The sequence below is a fragment of the Prionailurus bengalensis genome, chromosome D3 (genome assembly GCF_016509475.1).
Source record: "Prionailurus bengalensis isolate Pbe53 chromosome D3, Fcat_Pben_1.1_paternal_pri, whole genome shotgun sequence".
Lineage (NCBI taxonomy): Eukaryota > Metazoa > Chordata > Mammalia > Carnivora > Felidae > Prionailurus > Prionailurus bengalensis.
The window spans coordinates 28,284,320-28,310,280 of record NC_057356.1 but is presented as its reverse complement, the minus strand read 5'-3'; the positions used below and the strand labels follow the sequence as shown (position 1 = coordinate 28,310,280).

The 25,961-nt window shown below is 47.3% G+C and overlaps 1 protein-coding gene across 1 annotated transcript; it reads right to left on the bottom strand.

Moving 5' to 3' along the window:
• Positions 1-50: 50 nt before the first annotated feature.
• UFD1 (ubiquitin recognition factor in ER associated degradation 1) lies at positions 51-25,845 on the bottom strand. Its single transcript, XM_043558092.1, has 12 exons — positions 25,414-25,845; positions 21,833-21,965; positions 21,422-21,454; positions 17,771-17,892; positions 14,520-14,650; positions 12,104-12,176; positions 7,690-7,758; positions 6,321-6,386; positions 6,003-6,050; positions 5,137-5,225; positions 3,633-3,714; positions 51-174 (listed from the first exon to the last, which is right to left on the bottom strand). The coding sequence occupies exons 1-12, from the start codon at positions 25,414-25,416 to the stop codon at positions 100-102; spliced, it is 924 nt and encodes a 307-aa protein (XP_043414027.1). The 5' UTR covers positions 25,417-25,845; the 3' UTR covers positions 51-99.
• Between the last annotated feature and the right edge of the window lie 116 nt (positions 25,846-25,961).

The following is a 25,961-nucleotide window of genomic DNA, read 5'->3' as shown; positions in this document are numbered from 1 at the left end:
AGCATCCTCTGCAACAGTCTAATCCCATCAGAGCCAGTAACTAAAAGCCATTATGTTGCAATTGATTATTTTATTTTCCAATCAGCCAACAGTCCCAACTTATGGCTTTCTTCCCTTTTTACGCAACGACTGTCCTTCTCCAGAGAAAGCGACGAATCTGCCTCCAGCTTCATCCTAAGTGTGAAGATAAAATACTATTTTCAGAAACTCCTTGGAGGCTTAGAATAAATGCTTTATTCTGTTGACTCATGTGCCAGCCACCCATTTTCCTCACTTCCACATTATACATAAGAAGAAATGTCTTTTAAGTGGAAACATAAATCATAGTCTACTGAATTGAGAAACAAAACCACAGAATCACAGCTATGCCTCTACCACAGCCTTTATTCTCAGGTTGAATGTACATCCTTTTGCAGAAGAATCACATTTTCAAAATGGAAAAATGTAAAAAATATAAAATACACCCCAAAAGAAGAATCATCTGTAATTTCAGCACCCAAAAATATTTCCAGCCACTTTATTATATATGACTATATATGACCTATTATACTTCCCGAGTCTCAAGTCAATGAATTTCTTTTCTCGTATAGACTACAGAAAATTCCATCATGTGGGAGAGGCAGTCTTCCACCACTGGATGTTACTACCAGGTTTGCGGTATTGTAAACAGTTGTGGTGAGCAGCTTACTGTGTTTGTACGCAACTCTGATTTTTTTTTTTTAGAAGTATTATTCTTCCATAAAAGGACTGTGTGTTATTTTTAAGGCTTTTAATATTATGGTCACTAACCAGCCCTCAGAAACATTCAATCAAGCTATTTTCCCACCAAAAGAAAGAGGGCTTGTTTTTTTCTGAACTCCTGAAAACAGCAAGTATCTTTTCATCAGCTTGTATTTGCTAGTCACTTGGAGGCGTTACCTGTGCAAGAGGATTTCACACTCCATAGTACGTGCCCCTGCCTGCACTTGCCCCTCCTGACCTCCATGCAGGAGTGTACTGGTGTGGTGGCAACCATGTCAAGTTGAGTCATAGCTAAACCAATCAGCCTTCCTTTTCTGCAGAGCCTTCTGTCTTGTCCTGCTGTCCCTGTGTCTGGCTTCTCTCTTCTGCATACATTCAATCACAGCAGGCATCCCGCTGTTTTTGTCTGTTTGCAGGTGCATCTCATGGGGCCTTTAAGCTGCCCTACCTGGACTGGCCATCCTCTTGGTGCTACGAATGGCTTCAGGGCTCCCTATTTCCTGGACCTAAGGCTTTCTTATTTCTATTTTATTCCTTCATTTTAGTAGGGTACATCCTCCAGATGCTTCCTGAGAAACGGTGTTTGAGGAATACCTTTTTGTGAGATCCTACGTATCTGAAATTAGCCTTTTCTACTCTCACATTTCCCTGATAGGTTTGGTTGGTGTTAGATTGCTGGGGCTGCCATAACAAAATATCACAGCCTGGGTGGCTTAAACAACAGATATTTTCTCATGGTTCTGGAGACTGGAAGTCCAAGATCAAAGTGTTGACAGGTTCGGTTTCTTCTGAGGCCTCGCTCCTTAGCTTGCAGATGTCTGTCTTTTTGCAACGTCCTCACACGCATGGTCTTCCCTCTGTACAGCTAACTTTCCTCTTCTTACAAGGGCACCAGTCAGACTGGGTTGGGGGCCACCCTAATGGCCTCATTTTAACTTAATCACCTCCCGTAAAAGCCTTTATCTCCAAATACAGTCATATTCTGAGGTGCTGGGTGTTAGAGCTTCAACACAGGACTTGGGGGAATATAGTTCAGCCTGTAAGAGTTGGGTACAGACCTTTTTAGAAAAGTTCCCTCTCAGAATTTTGAAGACACTGCTCCAAGATCTCCTAGCTTCCTGTGTCCTGATAAAATGATGCCATTCTTAATCTGTGGTACAGCCACTTTCTGCCTTCTGAAAGCTTTAGGTTCTCTTCTTTGCCTCAATAGGGGGCTATTTTCATTCACAGTGTTGGATGCTCAGGGGGCCCTCCAATCTGTAAACTCTGTGCCCTTTAGTCTGGGGACATTACTTCCCTGATGGTTCCTGCACCTTTAGTTTCTCTAATCTCTTTTCAGAACTCTTCTGATTTAGAGGTTAGCAGCAGAAACTTCCTGACTACAGTCTTCACTCTGGGGTGAGCTGGCTGGCACATTCCTCAGGGTTCATCAGACTGTCCAGAGAAAGCTCCTCCAACTGCAATAAGCAAGTCTGGCAGCCAGTGTGTGAGCCAAGCAAGGGAAGGATATCAAGGGTGACAACATTCAGGATGCAAACTGTTACTCATTTGCTCTTTTAGTTCAGTCCTATCCACTGTACTGATGGCCCCAGCCTCGGGACCTGTTGTGATGCCTCTTCCAGAAGACGAGCCTCCAGCTTTCTCCCGGGGTCAGGCAGGTACATCCCCAGCAGGTTAAGGGGATAGTGGCGGGGGGTTGGGGAGAGGAGGTGCTGTGGTTCGGTTCTTTGTGACACACATTCCATCTTTGTCCCCCATTTCCAGAGGTGCCTTTCAGAGCTCTACTCTCTACACCAATCTGCCTCTTGGCTTTCCCCACAGCCAGCTCAGAATGTGGCTTCCATGGCCTGCGAAGTCAGTTACCCCTTCTGTTCTGGGGCTTTCAAAGTTTTGTAGCAGCTGCCTCCTCTTCTTGCCAATGTCTTTATTACCTTATTACCTTGTGCCACAGCTTTCCTGAGGGTTCAGGATGGGGTAGCGCTAAGCATGTGCCTTCAATCCCATCATCAGCCACACATTTCTTCTCCAGTACTTATGGATTAAACAGCTCCAGCTGTGCCTCGCCCTCCCTTTCCTGTATCTCCAGCAGTCAGGTCACAAGTCAGCCTGGAGGACGGCCCTGCTGAGGCCTCCAAGCTGGAGGCAGCAAGCCCCAGCATGTAGCTGGCAAAGGCTTGGAAAGGCACTCAAGGAGGAGTCAGAGGGTAAGGTCTCATTGGGGAACCACACTGGTTCCTCTGAGCCTGGAAGTTTCCCAACATCGTGTTAATTCAAGGAACATTAAGACCAGGGCGGGATGCAAAGGGGTAGGAAATATATAAACGGTGTAGTGGTCTCTATCCCCAACCACCCCACAGGAAGAGGGGAAGAGCTCAGTGGCCAAGGGGCTGGTGATGGCCCTGCAGCCAGGATCCTGAGTGGGCTCATAGAACATCTGCCCTCTAGCCTACTCTAGATCCCCAAGACACTGAGCCTTACGGAAAAGGAACCAGGAGAGTGGTGGGTCTGAAGTGCTGGTGTTCTAGAAATAACACGAATTGCCCCTGAACCCTGGGTGCCCTCACCTCCCCACATCTTCAGGCTCATATGTGTAAAAATGCAGACAATCACGGCAGCCACCTCAAGGGACGGGGCTGGGGATTAAATAGTTAACTATGGCACTTGGTCAAGGCTCTGTGAGCTGGTATTGTGTCGATCACCACTGCCAGGTGACACCAGAGCTGTGGCCTACACACTCCCCGCATAGTCTCAACGGGACAATCAGGCTGCCAGGGAGAGGAGGGCCCTAGGCATGGGGAAAAATATGACAGAACATCCTTATTCAGAATGGAAAGAACTCTCCAGTCATCATTAACAAATAAAACTTCTCATTACCAGTAAAATAAACTCACCTCTTCAACCTTTTTGACCAGTGGACGTGAATTTCTGATGAAAGTGATCTTACCAAGTTTAAATTCATAATTGGGAATTCCCCTGTGAAGGAGAGCAAGGAGGAGAAGTGTTAGTTTCAAGAGAAAAAAGCATTAAAATTCATTTTTTTTTTAATGTTTATTTTTTGAGAGGGGGGTGTGGAAGAAAGAGAGCACACACACACACAAGCGGGGCAAGGGCAGAGAGGGAGAGAGAATCCCAAGCAAGCTCCATACTGTCCATACAGAATCTAACATGGGGCTCAAACTAACAAACCATGAGATCATGACCTGAGCCCAAACCAAGGCTCATACAATTACCCGACTGAGCCACCCAGATACCCCGCATTAAAATACCTTGTTTTTTTTAAAGTTTATTTATTTTGAGAGAGAGAGAGAGAGAGAGAGAGAGAGAGAACGAGCATGCACATAAGCAGGGGAAGGCTAGAGAGAGAGGGAGAGAGACAATCCTAAGCAGGCCCTGCATTGTCAGCACAGAGCCCGGCATAGGGCTCGATCTCACAACCCATGAGATCATGACCTGAGCCAAAATCAAGAGCCGGACACTCAACTGACTGAGCCACCTAGGCACCCCTAAAATTCATTCTTGACAATCAAGAGGAAGGCAGGCAGAAGATACAAGTGTCCTCCCGACAACTCTCATTCTGGGGTACACTGCTGTACCCACTCTGGCCTTGGGCCAGCCCTCTGGTGCTCCCCAGCATCCTTCCTGAAGTAACCTGAAGGCAACTGGGGAAGAGGCCTGTAGACCTGGGGCCTGGCCTGCAGGGAGGGGTCACCTGGAGGCTTGGGGGCCTCATCATCTCTGTCCTCTAGCCTCATAGAGCCTGCAAGGGCTACATTCACACTGAATTCTTTAAGCTCTCTTAAGAGACTGGGTAAAAACACTGCCAACATTCTCCTTCTGCTCTAACACACAGAGTAGACAGGTGACGACATATCCCTGCTACCTCCATGAAGGCCACCAGAGCAGGGAAACTGCTCTAAGAGTCTCTGGGCCCCTAAACAGAAACACATTAAGTAAGGCAGTTCCTGCCTCCTGTTTGAGGGAAGTTGACATAATGTGACTTGAATTATTTGAAGTCACAAAATAGGAAAACAGGGAGATTACTAAACAGGTAGTGGAATGACCTGAAACAGGAAAGCAAGCTGATCAGGTACTACTTGGGAACAGGTGGAGGCAGAACTGGAAGCACCAATGGAGGCTGTGGGAGAGGCTTGGCAGTTGAGGAAGGGCACCAATACCCACTGTCCCCCTCCCCACCCCTCCAGAAACAGTGGCTCTGGTGGTGCTCCAGCCCACTGAGGAGAACAGGCAGGGGTCATCCATTAATACTGCCAGCCTCCTTGGTCCAGGCTTGGTCTCTAGAGCTCTAGTGAGGTGGCCCCACCCCAGGAATCTGGCACAGAGCCTCCCTGTAGGATGAGAAAGCATCAGGCGGGAGCAGAGTAAGGACAGACCCACCTTTTAATGTCTCCAGGCTTGATTGGGGAGGGACTGGGCTCTACACCTTTCTTCTTCCCATCCAGTCTATTTCCAGAGCCGGAAAAGGCCTAGACAGGTGAGCAAGAAAGTGCGCAAGAGCTAGTGAGCATACACATGCCCTTTGCCCAGAGATCGCTGCAGGGATGTGTGTTGGAGGTGGGCTGTCCAGACCCCTTAAGAACTGAAGCCCTCACTCCCCAGCTGCTGGAGTATGGACAGCCGAGAACTCTCTGCCCAGCTCCTCAGAGGATTACAGTGATATGAAAGGAGCCTCCTGGCCCAAACACAGCCACCCTACGGGGGCAGCCAATAGCTAATGACAGGTCGAAAGGTCTGGCCCTAGCTTCTGCAGGGCCACCCAGCTCAGGGCCCCAGGGGTGGGGTGGGCTAAGGCCTCTGTTGCAATGCCCCACAGCTCTACTTTCTAGTCCATCTCCTCTGCTGCCTCCCAGCACCCTGGTGCCAGCACACCAGCCATCTCTACCTCTTCCCAGGGAGGCTGGCTGGCGGCAGTGCTGGGAGGTCACACTGCAACTTCCTTTCACAGAGGCCATGTTATTAGGGATAGAGCAAATGTCGTCATGTCTGGTCAATCTAAGAGAAGAATACGTGTGTCCTATTTTAACTTTTTGGTAAGTTAGAAATCTTCAAAAAGAAGAAAAAAAATTGGAAAAGCCTCGTAGAACTGTCAGGAGGATTCCAGGAGAAAATGGATGTAAAGTGCCACGTAACCGAGAAAGTGCCAGATATGTGTGTACACGGATGCCCAGAGCCCCAGTCCCTACGGAGGTCCCCAGATGGCACAGTGGGCATACAGAAAGTTAAATGTGTGGCCTGGTACTCACACGGAAGCCCAGCTCTCCAGCATAGCCGCTGTGGTCAGCTTCACCTTCCTGATAGGGACAGAAATCATGCGATAAGCCTCTCAGCAGGGATACCCCAGCTTTTCTCTTGGGCCTCTCATTGCTACTGCCAACCCTGCACCCCAACAGCTGGGACACACTGTTCCACGGGAGCAGGGCACGTGGCCATGTCAGCAGCGGCAGAGGCCAAACGAGAATCAGCTGTCAGGACAAACTCAGGACGCCCTCCCACAAAAGTCCCATTACCAAAGAGGGCAAACAGTGCTGGAGCTGGGGAGGGATGTTGGTGAAACAACTTACAGCAGACTCCTCATGCTGGACTTGTCTTTCAGGCTCCTTGTAACCCAGTGGGGCATCGAAGTCTACCTGTGGTGTCAGAAAAGTAGTTTTGAGATGTGGAGACACTTAGGCTTCCTTAGCTTTTCTAGTTTAATGGAGACAACTGTAGGTTCACATGTGGCTGTAAAAAATGCTACAGAAAGTTGCTCTGTATGCTTTGCCCAGTTTTCCCAATGGTAGTGTTTTAGAAAAATTGCATATAGTATCACCACCAGGATAGCAACAGTGACATGATCCCACCTTCCTGTTCAGATTTTCCAGTTCTATACTGACTCACTGGTGTGTGCATGTTAAGGCCTCACAATTTTATCACAAGTGTAGGGCAATGTCTCCATCCCCACAGCTGAGATACTGGACTGTTCCAACATCACAGGGACCCCTTGAGTTGTCCTGTTACAACCACACCCGCCTCTCTCCTGGCTTTCTCTCCTAACTCCTGGCAACCATTACTCTGTATTCCAAGTCTAAAGTCTTGCCAGTTTCAAGAATGTAATACACATGGGACATATAACATATGTCAGAATATAACCTTTTGGGATTGGCCCCTCTTGCTCGGCAGCATTCCCTGGAGATCTACTAGGCTGTTGTGTGTACCAGTAGTTGCTTCCTACACAGGAGCTAAGTTTTCTTAGCTTTTTATTTTTTAAGTGTATTTATTTATTTTGAGAGAGACAAAGACAGTGCAAGTGGGGCAGGGGCAGAGAGAATCCCAAGCAGGCTCCACACTGCCGACAGTGCAGAGCCTGACGTGGGGCCCGAACCCACGAAGCTGTGAGATCACGACCTGAGCTGAAATCAAGAGTCAGATGTTTAACTGACTGAGCCACTCAGGTGCCCCAAGTTTCCTCAGCTTTTAAGAATATTCACTCTTTAGGGGCACTTGGGTGGCTCAGTGCGGTTAAGCATCCGACTTGGGCTCAGGTCATGATCTCACAGTTCATGAATTCAAGCTGCGCATTGGGTTCTCTGCCATTAGTACAGAGCCCACTTCGGATCTTCTGTCTCCTTCTCTCTCTGCCCCTCCCCTGCTCACACTCTCTCAAAAATAAACATTAAAAAAAAAAAAAAGAATATTCCTTCTTTAGCATGTCTAAGATGCTGGTGGGTGCAGCCATCTCAGAACTGGCTACAACTCTGCCAGTTCTCTTGGTCTAAGAAGGATCATAAGGTCAGCAGCCTCCTTATAATGTTCTGATATCATCTTCCTCCTCTTTCACCCAAACAGTCCCAGGGGCTACACGACACCCTCGAGGGGAACTGGCCTGCAGGGGCCATCAACTGCCCATCTTCCTTCACCCCAAGCGCACTTGTAAGCAGCAAAGGTACTCACGTTCATGTCACACTCAATGATGGACACGGCTTTGTCAGGCTTGGTCTCCATCACCCGCAGTTCATAAATCTGTAGGAAAAAAACAAAAATCAGTTTCACAGTTCATGGCAGCATTGGGGGCTGTCGTCATTCATGTTACTGTGGCTCCCTACTAGGCTCGCAGACACATCATTCACCTCCATGACCCCCTCCCCCAGATGCACCTCTTGCTATGACAAGGGGGCTGCCTTTGTGGGGGAAGGCTGCTTTGATGCCCATAAGTGGTTCAAATCAGACAAGGTAGTTATGCATCAAATTGCAAAAGACACAACCTTTATCCCAGGAAGTTCACTTCTAGGAATTTATTCTAAGCAAATAATTAGCTAAATACCCAAAGAGAAAATTCTGAGAATGCTCACTCCAACATTGCTAATAATAGTGCATTCTCAAAATACCTACCAATAAATTGGCTAAATGAATAATATTTGTTCACATATATAGAAATTATAGTCGCCAGCAGAATACCATGCAGTCAATGGGAGAAGTTAAAAAAAAGTCATATTGCTGTATGTCCAAGATGATCTCAAGTGTGTCAAAAATGTGTATCAAAACATCCAGAAGCGGGGTGCCTGGGTGGCTCAGTCAGTTGGGCGTCTGACTTCGGTTCAGGTCATGATTTCGCGGTTTGTGGGTTCAAGCCTTGTGTTGGGCTCTGTGCTGACAGCTCAGAGCCTGGAGCCTGCTTCAGATTCTGTGTCTCCCCCTCTCTCTGCCCCTCCCCTGCTCATGCTCTGTCTCTCTCTGGCTCTCAATAATAAATAAACATGAACAAAAAACAAACAAATAAACATTCAGAAGGGTAAGAACAAAAAGTGGCAGAATCTGCTTTTTCATGCATCGTTTCTGGTTTTCTGTTTACCTGAGTATGTCCTGCTTTTACAAAGAACAGTCTGGAGAGTCCCACCATTAAACAAAAGCCTCAACATTAGGGGGAGGGTCCCCAAAGTAAAGTGAGAAGGCTTCGTGTGCCCAGTCTGTTTTTAAAAGTTTCCTCATTATTTAATAGAAAATGAACAGGGGCGCCTCAGTGGCTCAGTCAGTTAAGTGGCCAACTTGGGCTCAGATCATCATCTCAATGGTTCATGAGTTCAAGCCCCACATCAGGCTCTGTGCTGCTAGCTCAGAGCCTGGAGCCTGCTTCAGATTCTGCATCTCCCTCTCTCTCTGCCCCTCTCCCACTCAAACTGTCTCTCTCAAAAATAAACGTTGGGGCGCCTGGGTGGCTCAGTCGGTTGAGCGGCCGACTTCGGCTCAGGTCATGATCTCACGGTCTGTGGGTTCAAGCCCCGCGTCGGGCTCTGTGCTGACAGCTCGGAGCTTGGAGCCTGTTTTGGATTCTGTGTCTCCCTCTCTCTGACCCTCCCTCGTTCATGCTCTGTCTCTCTCTGTCTCAAAAAAATGAATAAACGTTAAAAAAAAAAAAATTAAAAAAAAAATAAACGTTAAAAAAATTGGGAGAAAAAAAAAGATGAACAGAAATGAATGCATGCTACTGTACAGATGTAACGCAATTTCTCCAGTCAAAATCTGGGCTGACTCCAATGGGTTTGCCAGCACCACACTACTACCAAAACTGCTATGAAATCTGTACATGCACCCCTGTCTCCGGAGGAACATGTTCTCATTTTGCTACAGTACTGCTGTCAAACTGCAGGTCACAAGGAATTAGTGGACCATAATACCAACTATGTTGCAACCAGAGCTGGGAAAGAAAAATCTTAGAAGGAGCACCATAGAAATGCTAGAATATATTGCGTGAGGTATACTTCCTATACTTCCGTGACAATTTCTAGTGTTTTGTATTATTCTTAAACGTTCAACATATATGTGGAGTTCCCAGTTAGTTTTACTGATTGAACTTTTTCTTGGGTTGCAGACACTTTCACTCTGAACAACTCTTCAGGCTTATTCTTTTCTAATATTTTAGATGTTCTTGCTCGAGGCTCTCAAACGTTATTACTGCTTTATGTGGCGACATTTACCATGATTTACTTCATATTTGCTAGTTTATTTGTTCACCATTCCTTCTGGCATGCTGGTCTTTCCTTCTAGGAGAATGCTTATTCCTGAAGCACATGCTTTTGAAGTTCCATTAGTAAATAAACTCTCTGGGATTTGGTTTATCTGAAAATATTTTGATTTTGCCTGCATTCTTTAAAGATTTTGGTGACAGTTACTTTCTGTCAGCCTCTGAAGATACAGTTGCTCCTTGAACAACATGGGTTTGAACTGCCGCTGGTCCACTTACATGCAGTTTTACAGCACAATACCTTAAATGTATATTCTCTTCCTTGTGACTTCTTTTTTTTAATTTTTTTCATGTTTATTTATTATTTTGGGGAGAGAGAGACACACACAGAGTGTGAGCGTGGGAGGGGCAGAGGGAGAGACACACAGAATCTGAAGTAGGTTCCAGGCTCCAAGCTGTCAACACAGAGCCTGATTAGGGGCTGGAACTCATGAACCATGAGATCATGACCTGAGCCAAAGTCAGATGCTCAACCAAGTGAGCCACCCAGGCACCCCTCCTTGTGACTCTTTTAACAACATTTTCTTTTGTCCAGCTCCACGATACATATAACATAAACTATATGTGTTAATCGACTGTTTATGTTCTTGGTAAGGGTTTCAGCCAACAGTAGGCTATTAGTAGTTAAATTTTGGGGACTGAAAAGTTATTTGTGGGTTTGGTGACCTTAACCCCATATTCTTCAAGGGCAAACTGTATTCTGCTATTTTTGGCTGTAACAGTTGCTGTTCAAAGGCTTACTATTTACCGTTCTTTTCTAAGTACCTTCTCTCTGCTTATTTGGTATATGCAACTCACCCTGTTTGATATATACTATACTCCCTGTTACTGTGGGCTGAAAGCCAGTTCTAAAACAATTTCATTTATTATCTCTTCACAATATTGTGGCTCCATCATTCTCTCCTGCTGGGATTTTCACAGTGTGTGTGACTCTCTCAGTGTACCCAATAATTCAGTCTCCCCTATGCTCATTGCCTTGATCTCTTGTGTAGAAATTTTTTTTAATCTTATTTATTTTTGAGAGAGAGAGACAGAGAAAGACAGAGAGAGTGAGCAGGGGAGAGGCAGAGAGAGACAATCCCAAGCAGGTTCCACACTAACAGTATGGAGCCTGATGTAGGGCTCGAACTCACAAACCATGAGATCATGACCTGAGCCGAAACCAAGAATCGGACGACTGAGCCTCCCAGGTGCCCCTCCGTGTAGAATTCTAAGGCATTTCTCCAGATTTAGCTTTCATTTCATTAATTCTTTGTCAGCTGTTATTTAACTCTTTGACTGTTTTTCAAACCCTCCTGGTTATTTTTGGTAGTCTTTTATTGATTGCTAAATTTTATGATTCTGTTTTTAAAAATATCTTTGAACATTTTACACATAAGTACTTTATGTTTGCACCTGAAAATGCCAATACTGATTTCCTTAAGGGTCTATATCTGCTTTTCTTGTCTCTGCTTGGGTGTCAAGTGACAATGTCCCCAGGCAAAGCCAGGTTCTGCTTCCCCTGTGCCCCACAGCACTTGGAGCACCCTGCAGGGCCAGCTCCTTGAGGGCCCGTCCAAGGGAGGGAATCACAAGGACAAGGACCCAGGCTACTTTGTTTCTGTGTTCCCACAGACCAGCAAAGGGATTAGCTCAGATCATAGGTGCAGTGGAGAGGTTCTAATGGAGGCACAATCAGTACCCTTGGCCCCATGGGATACAGACTATGATTAATAATGTTAAGCTCATTCACCTGTAAATGCAATCAATCCTCAAAACAGAGCTGCTGAATGAATTACTACAGGGGTTTAAACATGAACGCATAAGGATTTTAAAAAGCAAAGAGTAGGCAGCAATCCTGATAAAAGCCATGCATACCCTGCCTAAAAAGAACCCCCATTCATTCTGTGCTGACAGCCTGACAGCAGGAAGCCTGCTTGGGATTCTCTCTCCCGCTTAACCCCTCCCCCATTCGTGTGTATATGCTCCACATGCTCTCTATCTCAAAATAAATAAATAAACTTAAAAAAAAAAAGGGGACCCATGGACGGCTCAGTTGGTTAAGCAACCGACTTCAGCTCAGGCCATGATCTCATGACGTGGGTTTGAGCCCCGGGTCAGGATCTGTGCTGACAGCTAAGAGCCTGGAACCTGCTTTGGATTCTGTGTCTCCCTCCCTCTCTGCCCCTGCCCCGCTTGTGCTATCTCTCTCTCTCAAAAATAAATAAAAATATTTTTAAAGAAAGAAAGAAAGAAAGATCCCTCCCTCCACCATTCAAACATCAGAATGGACACTGCAAGTCTTCAGGTGTGACCTACGCTGACCTTGGCTCTGGGCCCTATTGGCCCCGCGGTTGAGACACTCACCTTCTCATTGTAGTTGATGGCAATCACATCCCCTGTGGTCAGGCAGGCAAAATTTCTTAATGCGTTTTCTAATCTGCAGACACACACTGTTAAGGCAACATGGCAAGATGGGTACCTTAAATCTGAAACAAGTTCTATAAAGGTTTAGATGATCACTGTCATAAAGTATACCAGACAGGCATATACTGGGCTGGTGCTAAAACACACGGCTTTGATACAGTGAGATATTACTCAGCAATAAGAGAGGGTGAACTCATTAGATGGATGAATTTCACCAACACTGCTGAGGGAAAGAACCTGCCACAAAGTGTTCCCTCAAGAAAGGCAGCTCTCTGAGGGGTGGGAAGCAGCAGGGAGGTTCCTAGAGCTGGATATCAGGTGAGGAGGGGCAGGCAAGGGCACAGCAGACCTTTTGGGAAGATGGAAGTGTTCTGGGTACATGGGTGTTCACGTTTGTCAACTGACCAAACTGGGAGTTTTATTGTATGTAAATTACACTCAACAAGTTGATCTTAAAAATTCTATGGGAGCATGGAAGAAAAAAAGACTGAATGAATCATAAATAGGCCCCCTCAAAAGTTCATCAAAAATCAAAGATGTTCTGACACTTGTTCTTCTATCTTTTGGGTGGTAACCCAACTTTAGGGCAGTATGTTCTAAAATAAAAACTAAAAAAATAAAAATTAAAGAGGGAAAGGTAACCTGTAAACCCTTTTTATAATTGCAAATAATAATAATTTCTTTAAAACTGAATAACCCAAATGCCCAGGCAAGGGAGTTATGCCTAATCACACGGAATACTTTAACCATATCATCCTTGTCAATTCAGAGAATTACTTTAAATAGAATGGGCAAACATACGACACTCCTCCAGAACCTAGCACTGTGACATGGCATACCAGGCAAGGCTCTCAAGAGTCTGACTTGAGGGGAGAAGACTCAGCCTGTCCAGGATCCCTTCTCTTGGTCAGATAGCCTTTCAAGATGAGAACAGCTTTGTGAAAGGGCATTCTGTGTACACTGTCTTCGCTCCCTTGCATAAAATGCCATGCTGTTGGGGTGCCCTTCCCTTAGCTCCAGCCCAGCTGTCAGAGCCAGCCCACTTGGTTTCTGCATCACAGCTCTACGTGCCCAACCTTCTTGGCTCTGTGCTGAGTCTGCCTTTACTAAGAGTGCCTTTATCCTGCCTGTCAGCCAGACCCAGGAGCACCAGACTGCCTCTCCGCTGACGAAACTGACACTCTTTCTCCATGAACTAACAAGTTAACTATGCGGATAGAAACAGCCTCTGAAAACAATCTGGAAAGTCTGCACCTCAACACACATGAAAATCCAGAGAAGATCAAAAGGGGGCATGGTCATCGAGGCAGACACTCCTGGGCACTGATCACCAGACAAGCACCTCCAAGGCAGTGCTCTGAGGCATCAGGTGAGCAGACATGTCACAGTATGTCACCCTGCCTGTAAAACGGGAAGCCTCCAACAATGAGTGTGGCGAGCACAGCTCCCCAAGCCCACACCATGTCCAGGACCAAGTCATAGGGAACTCAATACGCTGGTCCAGACATAGTCAGCAGGAGACTCATAGCCCACACGTCCAGGATGTAGCCGACATCAGCTTGCTCCTGGGTTGGGGTTGGGGACAGTGTGCAAGTAGGGCGGGTAGAAGCAGTTTTGTTTTTTTTTAAACTAACCTACCTGTCTGTATTGTTCAACTGTGTTTCATCGAGCCTTTTAAAAACAGATAGTGGAGTGGTTGCCCTATAACAAGATCTCAACAAGCAAGCCAGGGCCTCCAATCTAGAGGTCTAGACCACAGACCACACACAGCATGCTCCTTGCCCACACCAGTTGTTTCTTAAATTATCAACACCCATGTCTGGCTCACATTCAGAGAACATTATCAAAAACCACTAAAACCTAAAACCTTTTCTTTTCTCTTGCTTACAGAAAAATGTACTGTGTCACTGCTCCCCAATGGTTTGGAGTGAAAAGCATTAACCCTGGGTAAAAGGTGAGGCTGAGTAGCATTCATGGTTGAGGTGGGGCACGAGGGGCCCGTGAGGGTTTGGGCCTTAGAGGCAAACCAGCCAGCCTCCTTCCACCAAATACACTGAGCTTTGTGCCAGGTGCCCCAGTCTACCTGGAGGAAGGGTTCCACTTTGCTCTCAAGGAAGTATCTGGAGAGTGTCCAGAAGAGGCCCAGAGAGTGCCGCGTGTGCTTGTCCAGGCCCAAGCCCAGTTCCAGGCCAGGGTGGACATGCTGGCTAAACACCATTATTCTCAAACCACAACTCCAATCAGAAACAAATGTATGGTCCCCAAAGTAGGCACATGCTCAACAAAGAGCTCGCTTTTTACAGACTGCCAGCACACCCTTCCCTTGTCGAGAAGAACCCTTATCTCAAAAGGATACACTGCTTTGGGGTTGGTGATGTCCAGGAAGTCAGGGCTCTGAGGCTGGAATTTGGAGTACGTGGCTACTTGAAGGTTGACACTCTCCACCTGGACCAAGCCCCCTTCTTCCAACAGCAAATTCTGCATCATCTAAAAGAAGAAGAAAGCTACATGAGGCTCCTGGAAATCAAGTGGCCAGCATGAGCATCATCTAACCACACACTCAGCAAGCCAAAGTCTGGCATTCTGATGGATCTTCCTTGGGTCCCTGGAAGAGGAGCCTGAGATGAGGACTTGGGGACATGTAATTTAATTGCGATTTGATGTTAGGAAAGAAGGTAAAGCCAACCAGCAAGTGAGTCAAAGGCGTGAAAGGAAGGAGGCCTTGGGGTACTACCTAGGTGCCTGCAGCCAGCAATGTGTCTCTGTCAGCCTCTAAGAAAAGATGGTCCCCTAGAAGGAAAGGCCACTAGCTCCAGGTCTCCTAGGGACAGTGTTTCCCCAGGGAAGCTCACCCCTCCATACCTTTGAGTTGTCTCACACACAACTTACAAGGCCTTGGAGCAAACATGGCTGCAACGGGAGTAGGATAATAATGGCACCAGGTGGGCTTACCTCACATGGAATGGCCATATAGCTGAGGCAGGTGCAGGGTGGTGACAAGTCCCCAGAGGTGTCTGCTACAGGGGGTCACATAAAACTGACAAGATAACTTCATACTTCTATGAAACCACCCTGTGTGGTGGGTGCTGGGTGAGGAACAAGGCAGAAAGATACGAACAAAGGCTTGTGAGTACCTGGTGTGCAGGAAGTCAAGAGACCATAAGGCTGACACTCAAGGGTCTGACACAAGGAGGGTGGGCCAGGAATGAGGAACCCTGCATGTCTTGGGAGTGGTTTTTTGCTTTTTTTATTTTAAACTTTCTTTTTTTTTTTTATTTTATTTATTTAAAAAACAATTTCTTTTTATGTTTTACTTATTTTTGAGAGCAAGAGAGACAGAGCATGAGCAAGAGAGGGGCAAAGAGAGAGAGGGAGACACAGAATCTGAAACAGACTCCAGGCTCTGAGCTGTCAGCACAGAGCCCAATGCCAGGCTTGAACTCACAGACCACGAGATCATGACCTGAGCCGAAGTTAGACATTCAACCGACTGAGCCACCCAGGCTCAGAGAGAACCAGGGGCACCTGGCTGGCTCAGTCAGTAAGGCATGCAACTTTTGATCCTGAGGTTTAGTTTGAGCCCCATGTTGGGTGTAGCTTAAAAAAAAAAAAAAAAAAAAAAAGCCAAAAACCAAAACCAAACCAAAAAAAACCCCCAAAACCAAAAAAAAAACCTTCAAAAAAAAAAAGCGCAGTGAGAACCGTATGAGTGAGCCTCTACACACCCATCCCTGGGTTCAACAGATCACAGCTAACCTCGGCTCCTCATTCAACACCCCACTCCCTGACCGCATCCCACACTGGGCTGCCCTGGAGCCAGTCCCAGGCATCACATCCCTTCAAGAACGCTTCACCCAGGCGGCACTGACGGACCAGCACTGTGGCTCACAGAGGCGGTTAGGAGGTAACTCTAACAGTCCAAGGACAAGATACAGGTAAGAGGAAGGTAGGCCAGGGCCAAGGAGGGCAGAGGTCATGAGTGAAGCTAGAGGGTGAGCAGGGCCCTGTGGGCCTGTAGAGGTCCTGACACACTCTCATTGAAGGACACTCTTCAGGCCGGTGTGGTCGCTCCAACAAATGTAGTACACATAGGACAGGCACAAGGCAGCAGGCTTCCACGCACTCCCAGTGGTCCTGGGCGGAGATCTCGATCTAAGCCAGCAGATGAGGCCTCAGGTGCTAGAAGAAAGGCCAGCATCTGCTCCAGGCTGACTTGTCCTGAAGAGGCCTGGGAGCTCTGGGTGGGACAGAGCACCTAACAGAAAGCACCTGCTCACGTACCACTGAGGGTCAAAAGATCCTTAGGCCAGCTCTGCAGCAGCAACTGGAAACCCCTAGGCAATCATCTGCTCTGGCCAAGAGCTGGAAGGCCAGCCCAGGAAGAGGCAGGTCTATGCTACCTAAAGAAGCTTCCCAGGGAATATGATATTTCTTGGCAAAAAGGATCCAATTAGTTTTCTGGTCCAAAGCATCCTGGGAGATTGGACAAGGGGCCACCAAGTCTGTGGGTTGGAGAGATAACTTTGGAGGTATGGTGTACCCCAGTGTTATCACCTCCTCTTTTACCTCTACACATGGGTCCCAGAGCAGCTCTGAGGATCCAGAGTGGCCCTGAGAAGTTGTCAGTGTGCAACACTTCAGCCACCCACATCACTCTATCCGATGAGTGGGACAAGTCGTCCAGCCCAGGAGGGGCACCTGCAGACCTACAGGACAATAAGGTACCAAGTGGCAAGTGTTGGGAAGGGCAACTGAGCAAGGAAGCAAATTGAGTCTGGGCTTTGAGGCGTGAGTAAGAGCTCCTTTGGGACAGAGGCTGGGAAACAACACAGGAGGGACCAGGAAGCAGGTGTGATGGGAGTGCAGGGCTCCTGTGGGGAAGAGGCTGGCCGGGCCTACCATTAAGGAAGGACCCAGGCTCAAAAGAAAGTTTGAGTGCAAAAAAGAGACTTTGTTTTTATGGCAAGGAAGTGATACACTTTGGAAAGACTCAGTTACAGACAAATATCTAAACACACACACGATGATGTGACAAAACTGGGGGAGAAATTAGACTTGGGGAGCAAATGTATAAAAACCTAAAATTCCAGGGGTGCCCTAGTGGCTCAGTCAAACATCCAACTCTTGATCTCAGCTCAGATCATGCATGGTTTTTGAGTTCCAGCCTTGCATTGGGTTTTGTGCTGACAGTGCAGAGTCTGCTTGGGATTCTCTCTCTCTCTCTCTCTCTCTCTCTCTCTCTCCCTCTCTGTTCCTCCTCCGCTTGTGCTCTTAAAATAAATAAATGAACATTAAAAAAATAAATCAAAAAAGAAACCTAAAATTCTGTACACAGACCACTTCAAAAATACTCCTGCTTCATTATTTTCACAAAAGCCTTGCCTAGGAAATGGCAGGTAAACAGGTGGCTGTGGTTTCTAGGCTACCAGTTGGTCTACTGTCAAAGAAAGGTCACCCCCCAGCATGCAAAACCTTGTTCCGAAACCCTTCTCTATTAGCCATGTCATTGTTCCGGGGCGAGGCTCTCCCACCTGCTAGGGCCCTCCCTACTTCAAAGCCCCAACCTGAGACTCTCAGGCTCTCAGAGACTGGCACAGTCCCACTCACCCAGTGTGGGAGATAGCAGATGCCCTCGTCGGCCACAAACTCCAGCACACCACAGTGCGTCATGCGGTCTGAGTTCTTGTTGGTCAGTTTGAACAGCATGGGGTAGGTAATGTTGAGTCGGCCTGAAGAGGAGAGAGAGGCTGAGGCAGAGCTTCGGTGAGGGAGTTCTATTCTCTGAATGAGCTCCTCTGAAAATCAGCCTCCCTGGGTGTTCCCCAGAGCAGGCACTCAAACCCACAAGGTGCTTAGGCCCCTGAGTGCCTACCCACCCAGTAGACCCCATGCTCCCCTGACATATCACTTGGCCCAGAGCTCAGGAATGTTTGGTGACCCAGGTACACAGTACCGGCTCACACTTGAAGTTTTCTGAAACCCCAATTTTAAAAAGTGATACGTTAACTCATTTATTCATAAATAATTTCATTGCCACCCATGTGCTGGACAAAATCCATGCCTGCAAGGGTTTCTAGTTAGAAGGGTGGAAAAGAGCCTAAATGTCCATCAACTGATGAATGGATAAAGAAATTGTGGTTTATATACACAATGGAGTACTACGTGGCAATGAGAAAGAATGAAATATGGCCCTTTGTAGCAACGTGGATGGAACTGGAGAGTGTGATGCTAAGTGAAATATGCCATACAGAGAAAGACAGATACCATATGTTTTCACTCTTATGTGGATCCTGAGAAACTTAACAGAAACCCATGGGGGAGGGAAAGGGAAAAAAAAAAAAAAAAGAGGTTAGAGTGGGAGAGAGCCAAAGCATAAGAGACTCTTAAAAACTGAGAACAGGGGCGCCTGGGTGGCTCAGTCAGTTAAGCGTCCGACTTCAGCTCAGGTCACTATCTCGCGGTCCGTGACTTCGAGCCCCGCGTCGGGCTCTGGGCTGATGGCTCAAAGCCTGGAGCCTGCTTCCAATTCTGTGTCTCCCTCTCTCTCTGCCCCTCCCCCGTTCATGCTCTGTCTCTCTCTGTCTCAAAAATAAATAAAACGTTAAAAAAAAAAATTAAAAAAAGAAAAAACTGAGAACAAACTGAGGGTTGATGGGGGGTGGGAGGGAGGGGAGGTTAGGTGATGGGTATTAAAGAGGGCATCTTTTGGGATGAGCACTGGGTGTTGTATGGAAACCAGTTTGACAATAAATTTCATATATTAAAAAAAAAAAAAAAAAGAAGGGTGGAAAAGAAATAAACATGTACACCTAGATGTTGCAGTGCTCTGTGAGAGTCATAGGCAGGCCAGCCAGGGAGGGAATGCCAGAGAGGAAGCAGCCTGAACAAAGGCATGAAACCCAGCCAGTTTGGGAATGGCTGGCAATTGGGTGAGGCTGGGGCACCAGGACAGGGTGTGAATGTGGTCAGGAGGAGAAGGGATGGGCCAGACACTATGCAGGGTGGAAGCATTCAGCAATGTGGCTCTCTGCAAGGTCACCACACAGTCCGTCCGTCCCCTCACTCTAGTGGTCCCAAATTGAAGCCCCATGGATAGCCAGAGGCAGGCAACAGGACCATTGGCAGGCTGACTCAGGAGTGTAGGAGGTGCAGGCAATGTGAAGCAGGAGAACCCAAGAGTCGGGGACCTGGTGGAGGGCTCTGCAACAGACTGATGCAGTGACAAGCAACACTGTTTGCCATGTGCCAGGCTCTTGCTTACTCTTCCCAGAACAGTGAGGTAGGGACAATCATTACCCTTTTCATCTATGGGGAACTAACATGCCCAGTCAGCAAGAAGCCCAGGATCACACAGCCCAGGAGTGACCATGCTGCGATTCAACCCAGGCTACTGGCCCAGGTTGATCTGGCTTAACCGCTAAAGCCCACTTTGGCCTGTCGGTTTAAACATGGCAACAAAAGTTCCATTCAGCACCAGGAGGTATGGCAGACTCTGCCTAGGATTCTGGTGATGCAGATCAAGTAAGAAGCTTGGGCAGGAAGCCACAGATGAGAGAGAAGAGCCTTCAGAAGTGGCAGCAGTGGGTGTGGGTACCCCCCCACCCCCCCCACCCCCCGCCAGTCACCAAGGGTGCCTTGGATGCTGGAGTACAATGGCCAAGGGCCCAGAGGCCAGGCCCTCTGTCCCCAGGGCACCTCTCAGCTGTGGAGTTATGAAGCAGAACCATGGTCAGTCAGGGTGAAGTAGATCAGGCTGTAGCCAAGGATCCAAGATTCTTGTCATTGGAGGAAACCCCTATGTTCCTCAGTCTAGTAGTTTTCAAAGTGCATTTCCTGATTTAGAGAAGTGCCTTGAGGCTCTGAGCCCTCTGCACTCCCTCACCTCCTCCAAATTGAGTAGTGACACTTTTATAAATTAAGACTCCCTGTAAGATTTCATTTAGACAAAATTTCTTCCAAGACTTAAAAGATCTGAACACTGATCTAAACTCTACTGTCCCAATCCAAGTCACTTTTTAGACACTTGTACCAAAGGTCACTCCTGGCACTCAGCTCCTGGGTCAGCTCAAATAGAAGGGCAGACTCTCTGGGGGGGCCTTGTTCCCTCCTCTATGATGACAGCCTGAGAGCTATGAACTCCAGGGTGCTCTATCTACCCACTGGCTAAGCAAATGCCAGAATTCAAGGCCTCTACTGTGTGTGGCCACTGCCACTGCTGGCATTGGTTAAGCGATGCTGGCTAAAGGCCACCTCCTGTTTTCTGACTGGCGTCACATGGGCTTGGGCTGTTTATACACATGCCACAGGGCACCATCTAGAGGAGGCACTCCTGCCACATAGCAGCTCTGATGGACAGGTGCCATGCGTCCCTGTTTAAAGATGAGAACACTGAAGTTCAGAGGCCAAGTCACTAGTCTATAGCCAGGCCAGGCTGCACCCCTTCTCTACAGTGCCGTCCCACATGTAGCAGATACCAAGTGTGGACCTGTGCTTTGGTGACCTCCACTGTCCTCCCTTGGATGGGAGGAATTCACACCAGAAACACCACTGAATCTCAAAAAGCAGTGACTGTGCCTGTAGTCAGGGGCATGAGGTGTCTCTATGGGTTGTTCTCAGGGGATGAGAGGTTGAGGAAAGAGGAAGTGTGGCCACTCTCACAACCCTTGGGACTTTCTGGCTCCTGCTATAAGAGACAGAACCTGATGAGAGGGGCAGGTTCTGGGGCAGAAGATAATGCGCTGTCGATGCAGTGGGGCAGACAGGGCTAGAAATTTGGGCCTGGAACTAAAGAAACATGTTTGGGGAGGAGGTGAAAAGCCTATGCACAGCATTCTCTTGGGAGCTGACAGCCTCCTTTAGGGAAAAACCTAGTGAACCCAGCCAACAGAGTCAGCTGCCTCCGCAGGGTGAAAAGCACTGTGTTCAAACTTTCCTTGTCCTGATGGGATCTGGATAAAGTGTGTGTGTGTGGAGGTGGGGGGGTCGGTGTCAGGAGAGTAGAGAGCCCCCTTCATAGGGGAGAAATCTAGAGCTGAGTACTCACTGGCCCCCAACTGGACAGCTGGCTGCCATTGGCCATCACCTCACCAGGCATCCGTGGGCCCAGCAGTCCAGCCCAGTATGCAACCTCCAGGGACACTTCCCATCCAGACACAATGAAGGATGCCTACGTCTGGACATACTGAAGAACATATGCCCAAGTTTCTGATGTCCATACTTAAATGACCTCAGTTCCCAGGTCATGGAGAAAATACTTACTGAGTTGATCGAGGGCTGAGGGCGGCATAATTACTGTGGAAAGAACATTTAAGAAACATTAAGAAAGTAAAAATTAAAAAGGCAGCACAAAGCCAAAATTTAGTTGCTGTCATATCTTTAAAACATACTACACGATACTTGTAAAGTAGCCAGAATTTCATAATGATCTTTGATAAGAAATTTTACTTGCTGTAATTTATTGCGGGAACCAGATAGCTATTAGTCATAAATCTAATCATAATTAGAACTCTCCCTCCCACCCCAGGCCCCCCTTAGGAAGTCTGGGGCAAGCAAGACTCTCACTGTAACTAGCTTCTGGTTACACATGCAAAACAAGGGCTCCTGAAGACTGCAAGCACTGTAGGCTGAGGGCAGGAAAGGTTACTATTCAAAATAAAAACGAGCACATACTCTTCCCTCCTTTCTCCACATCTGACCTGTCATTAGGCCCTGCGAGCATGGACACGGAGAAGCAGCGGTACTGCGTGGAGAAGCGGTTCTGGAAGACCCGGGGAATCGGGTGGTCAAACATGTTGAAGGAGAACTACAAGGAAGGAAAGAGATACTGGAGTTAGAACAGAACAAAGGTACATCTCTTCACGTCAAAAGCCCAAACAGGTCAGGGTAGTTGATGCTGCTGCACGTGCATAAAGGGCAAGATGCACGGCAATCCTGATGGACCAGAGCAGTCTGCCTGAAGCACTTCCCGGTGGCACAGTGAATCTCAAATCTGTTTCTACACATTCTGCCATGCCGAGTATCATCCCTCCAATCTAGAGTCTACTGCTTTCTTACTAAATCTTACTAAAATATATGATTGGCCACGTCAAGCCTGTCATTAACTTCTTTCAGTCTCCCATGCCTCCGCTCCCCAAGGATCCAGGCCAGATCTCACATACACCTCAGGACTGGCTACTGACAGCCCTTACAATCTCCTATACCGGCCACACCTGGTTTCTCCAACAGAAACACTTGCCCTCTTCTTGTTAATTTAAAGAAATCGGGGCGCCTGGGTGGCGCAGTCGGTTAAGCGTCCGACTTCAGCCAGGTCACGATCTCGCGGTCCGTGAGTTTGAGCCCCGCGTCGGGCTCTGGGCTGATGGCTCAGAGCCTGGAGCCTGCTTCCGATTCTGTGTCTCCCTCTCTCTCTGCCCCTCCCCCGTTCATGCTCTGTCTCTCTCTGTCCCAAAAATAAATAAACGTTGAAAAAAAAAATTTAAAAAAAAAAAAGAAATCTATCTATCTGAGTTCCCGAGTGAGCAAGGGGTAGAGAGAGAGAGAGAGAGAGAGAGACAGAATCCCCCAAGGTGCAGAGAGAGAGAGGGAGAGAGTGCAGATCCTGGAGCGGGGCTTGAGCTCACCCAATTTGGGCTCAAACTCACAAACCGTGAGATCATGCATGACCTGAACCGAAGTCAGATGCTGAACCGACTGAGCCACCTAGATGCCTCCGCCAAAACATCTATTGAGTGCCCACTATCTGCCAGGCTCTGAGCTAAGCACTAGCAAAACACTCTAATGATGTTTGCTCACTAACAAAACAGGTACAACATCTGCCCCTGGAGGAGCTGACATTCAAGACAAGGGAATCAAGTAAGAGAAAATGTTTCCACGTCTGATACTGATAAATGTTCTAAGGACAAGACGGGGTAAGGGAAAGAGCTCCTGAGAATGCTATTTTAAATGGGTGGTCAGGAAGGGACTCTGCAAAGACTTGAGTACCAGGAGGGAGCCAGGTAAAAAACAGGGAACGGCATTCCAGACAACAGGAAGAGCAGGCACCCAGCATTTGCACCCCGTCCCTTTCCCCTGGCTTCCACGACCATCCTTTCCTGGTTCCAGGAACCTTCCCTGCTTTGCCCAGGGTTTGGACTGATGCCCCTCCAATGTGCTCTCATGGTGTTATGCCATGGTAGTCCCTCCTGCTAATAAGTAGAGCCAAGATATTGTGCCACCAAAGTTAATATCCCAGCTCTTAACTTGTGGACTATGGTGAGGCTTAGAAAACATTTTACACAGCAATTTGGAGTCTTCTCAAAGTATTGCAATTGCCATGACGTCCCCCCAACCAAATATAAAATTGCACTATAGGGCATAAACCCAAAAGAATTGAAGGCAGGGTCTTGAAAAGATATTTGTATGATGTTCACATGCTCATAGCGACATTATTCATAATAGCTAAGGGATAGAAACAATCCAAGTGTCCATCAACAGATGAATGGATAAACAAAATGTAGTACACCCATATAATAGAATATTATTCAGCCTTTAAAAGGGAGAAAACTTTATCACATACTACAACGTGGATGAACCTTGAGGACTTTATGCTCAAGAGAAATAAGCCAGTCACAAAAAGACAAATGTTATATGATTTCACTTATAGGAGGTCTCTAGAGCCATCAAATTCATAGAAACAAGAATTAAAATGTTGGTTGTCAGGGGGTAAGTGAGGGGAAATGGCGGGAATTGTTGTTTAATAGGTAGAGTTTCAGTTTTGCAAGATGAAAAACTTCTGGAGATCTAATACACGACAATGCGAATATACTTAACACTACAGAATCTATGCTTTAAAACAGTTAAGATGGTAAATTTATGTGGTTTCTACAAGTTTTAAAAAATATTTCACAATAGACAAATATTTCTTGACTTGATTCCAAATATACATCAAGTAGAGACAAAGCCTGATTAGGTAGTTTACTAGCAATTCCAAAATCAAAATTAGCAAGATGAATCTGCAATCTTCTTAAAATGCAAACACAGCAAGTTACTGCTTAAAATCTCAAATGGCTCTTCAATCCCTGGGGCTTTAGCACAGTAGTTTTCAAACCTTTGTCTCTCCTTCCTTTAAGCAGAACTCTGTTCAACAAAGTCTTGGCCAGAAGCATAGCAAATGTGAAGGTAGAGCAGTGGAGTGGGGCTTCCCTGAGGCTTTCACTACACCACCCCATCCAAGGCATTTTTTCTCTTTGCTTTTGTTCCTCATTAAGTCAGAAAATCCCCACGAAGTATTTAACACCCTTAACAATCTGCCTTCAATCCACCCATGAACCTGACCTTCTGCCCCTCTCTGCTGCTCCCTACCCCAAGTCCTACTTTCCTTCATAATCCCAATGTCTAGTATACTGCCTAGACCTATCAGGTATTCAGGGTCTTTAAGTGGATGAGGATGAACTTGAGAATGGAAACATGATTCAACAATGCAATACTTGGGACAAAACCTAGTAGTCATTATTTTTGCTAAAATAAGCAAATGACACTGAGGCAATGCTGTACAACGGTAATGAGACTCAGCATTGCATCCAGACAGACTTGGCCTCAAATTTCCACTACCAGCTTCTTTGACTACCAGTAAACTACCTACTTCTTTAAACCTTGTTTTTTTCATGGTTAAAATCATACTAATCGTCCTTGTCTCCAAGAGCATAATAGGGATTAAATGGGATAAGGTGTAATAAGGGACTGTGGGTGTTGAAAGAAGTGTAAGAGAAAAAGCGCCAGCAACAATTAGCTACTACTGTTGTTATCCACTGAAATCACTTAAATAGCCGAAGGCATCATTACAACCCAGCCAAGACCAAGAGGTACTGCGCTTGAGGAACTGGCTCAAGGGCTGAGTGTTCCGGCCCACCGGAATGGTTCCCAAGCATTCTCCCTAGGGGGGGGCTGACTCTGCTGCTCACGCCCAACCTTTCAATTAATTTGGTGGAATGGAAACCTGTCACCTGTATAGCACTTATGAGACCCGTGAGTGGACACAAACGTAGAAGAGTTTTCACCTTGAAGGAGTTCAAGTCCAACTGAGAGGAAATTCGAACCATGCCCAGGACTACCAGAGATAAGCTGAGGCCGATCGTGGTCAAGAGTCCGGCACTCGCCCGGCGGGGGTGACTCGGCATCTCCGTGGCCGTTTCTGTCCGCCCCGCCGGGCCCGGCCTCGGCCCCTGGCTCCGGGCCCCAGCCCCAGCTCCCAGACCCTGACAGGCCACACTCACCATGGTGGACACCTCTGCCTGGCAGATGCCGCTTCACCCAGAGAATGCTAGGATGGGAGCCCGCCGACCCTCTCAGCTCACAGACGCCGAAGCCGCCGAAGCCGCCGAAGCCGCCGCCGCCGCCGCTTCCGCTCCGACGCCCTGGGAGGCTCACCGGAAGTGCAGGACCCGGGACCCGGGGGTAGGTATGGAGGACAGCGGTCGGCTACAAAAGAGAAAAGGCCAGGCAGTGGCTCTAGGGCCTAAAATTTCACTGGGATATTTACTAAAATACTATTTCATAATTTTTTGTTCACTCTAGGGTAATTTGTGTAATTTTTTAAAATTACATTTTTATAGTACTCCCCTCTAGACCAATTTAGTGGGGCCCATTCTCCTTATCTACTACACTACCCAGAATGCACGTAGACCTTCCAGCCTTTGCGTCAGCCATCGAGGAAGCTGGCGGAAGTAAGCTACACATTTGCCTTCGAACTATGCCGAGAGTTTACCGAAATCGTAAACTGACGACTTCGTTCAATGTGTAAGTGAATTGAATTTATGGCGTG

Excerpts from the sequence above, each read along its gene's own strand:
- UFD1 (XM_043558092.1), bottom strand. Across the intron at positions 17,893-21,421 it reads CTCAGCCCTCGATCAACTCA|GCCGACTCAACATTACCTAC; the intron begins GTAAGTATTTTC and ends TCTCCTCTTCAG. Across the intron at positions 14,651-17,770 it reads TCTGCTATCTCCCACACTGG|ATGATGCAGAATTTGCTGTT; the intron begins GTGAGTGGGACT and ends TTCTTCTTTTAG.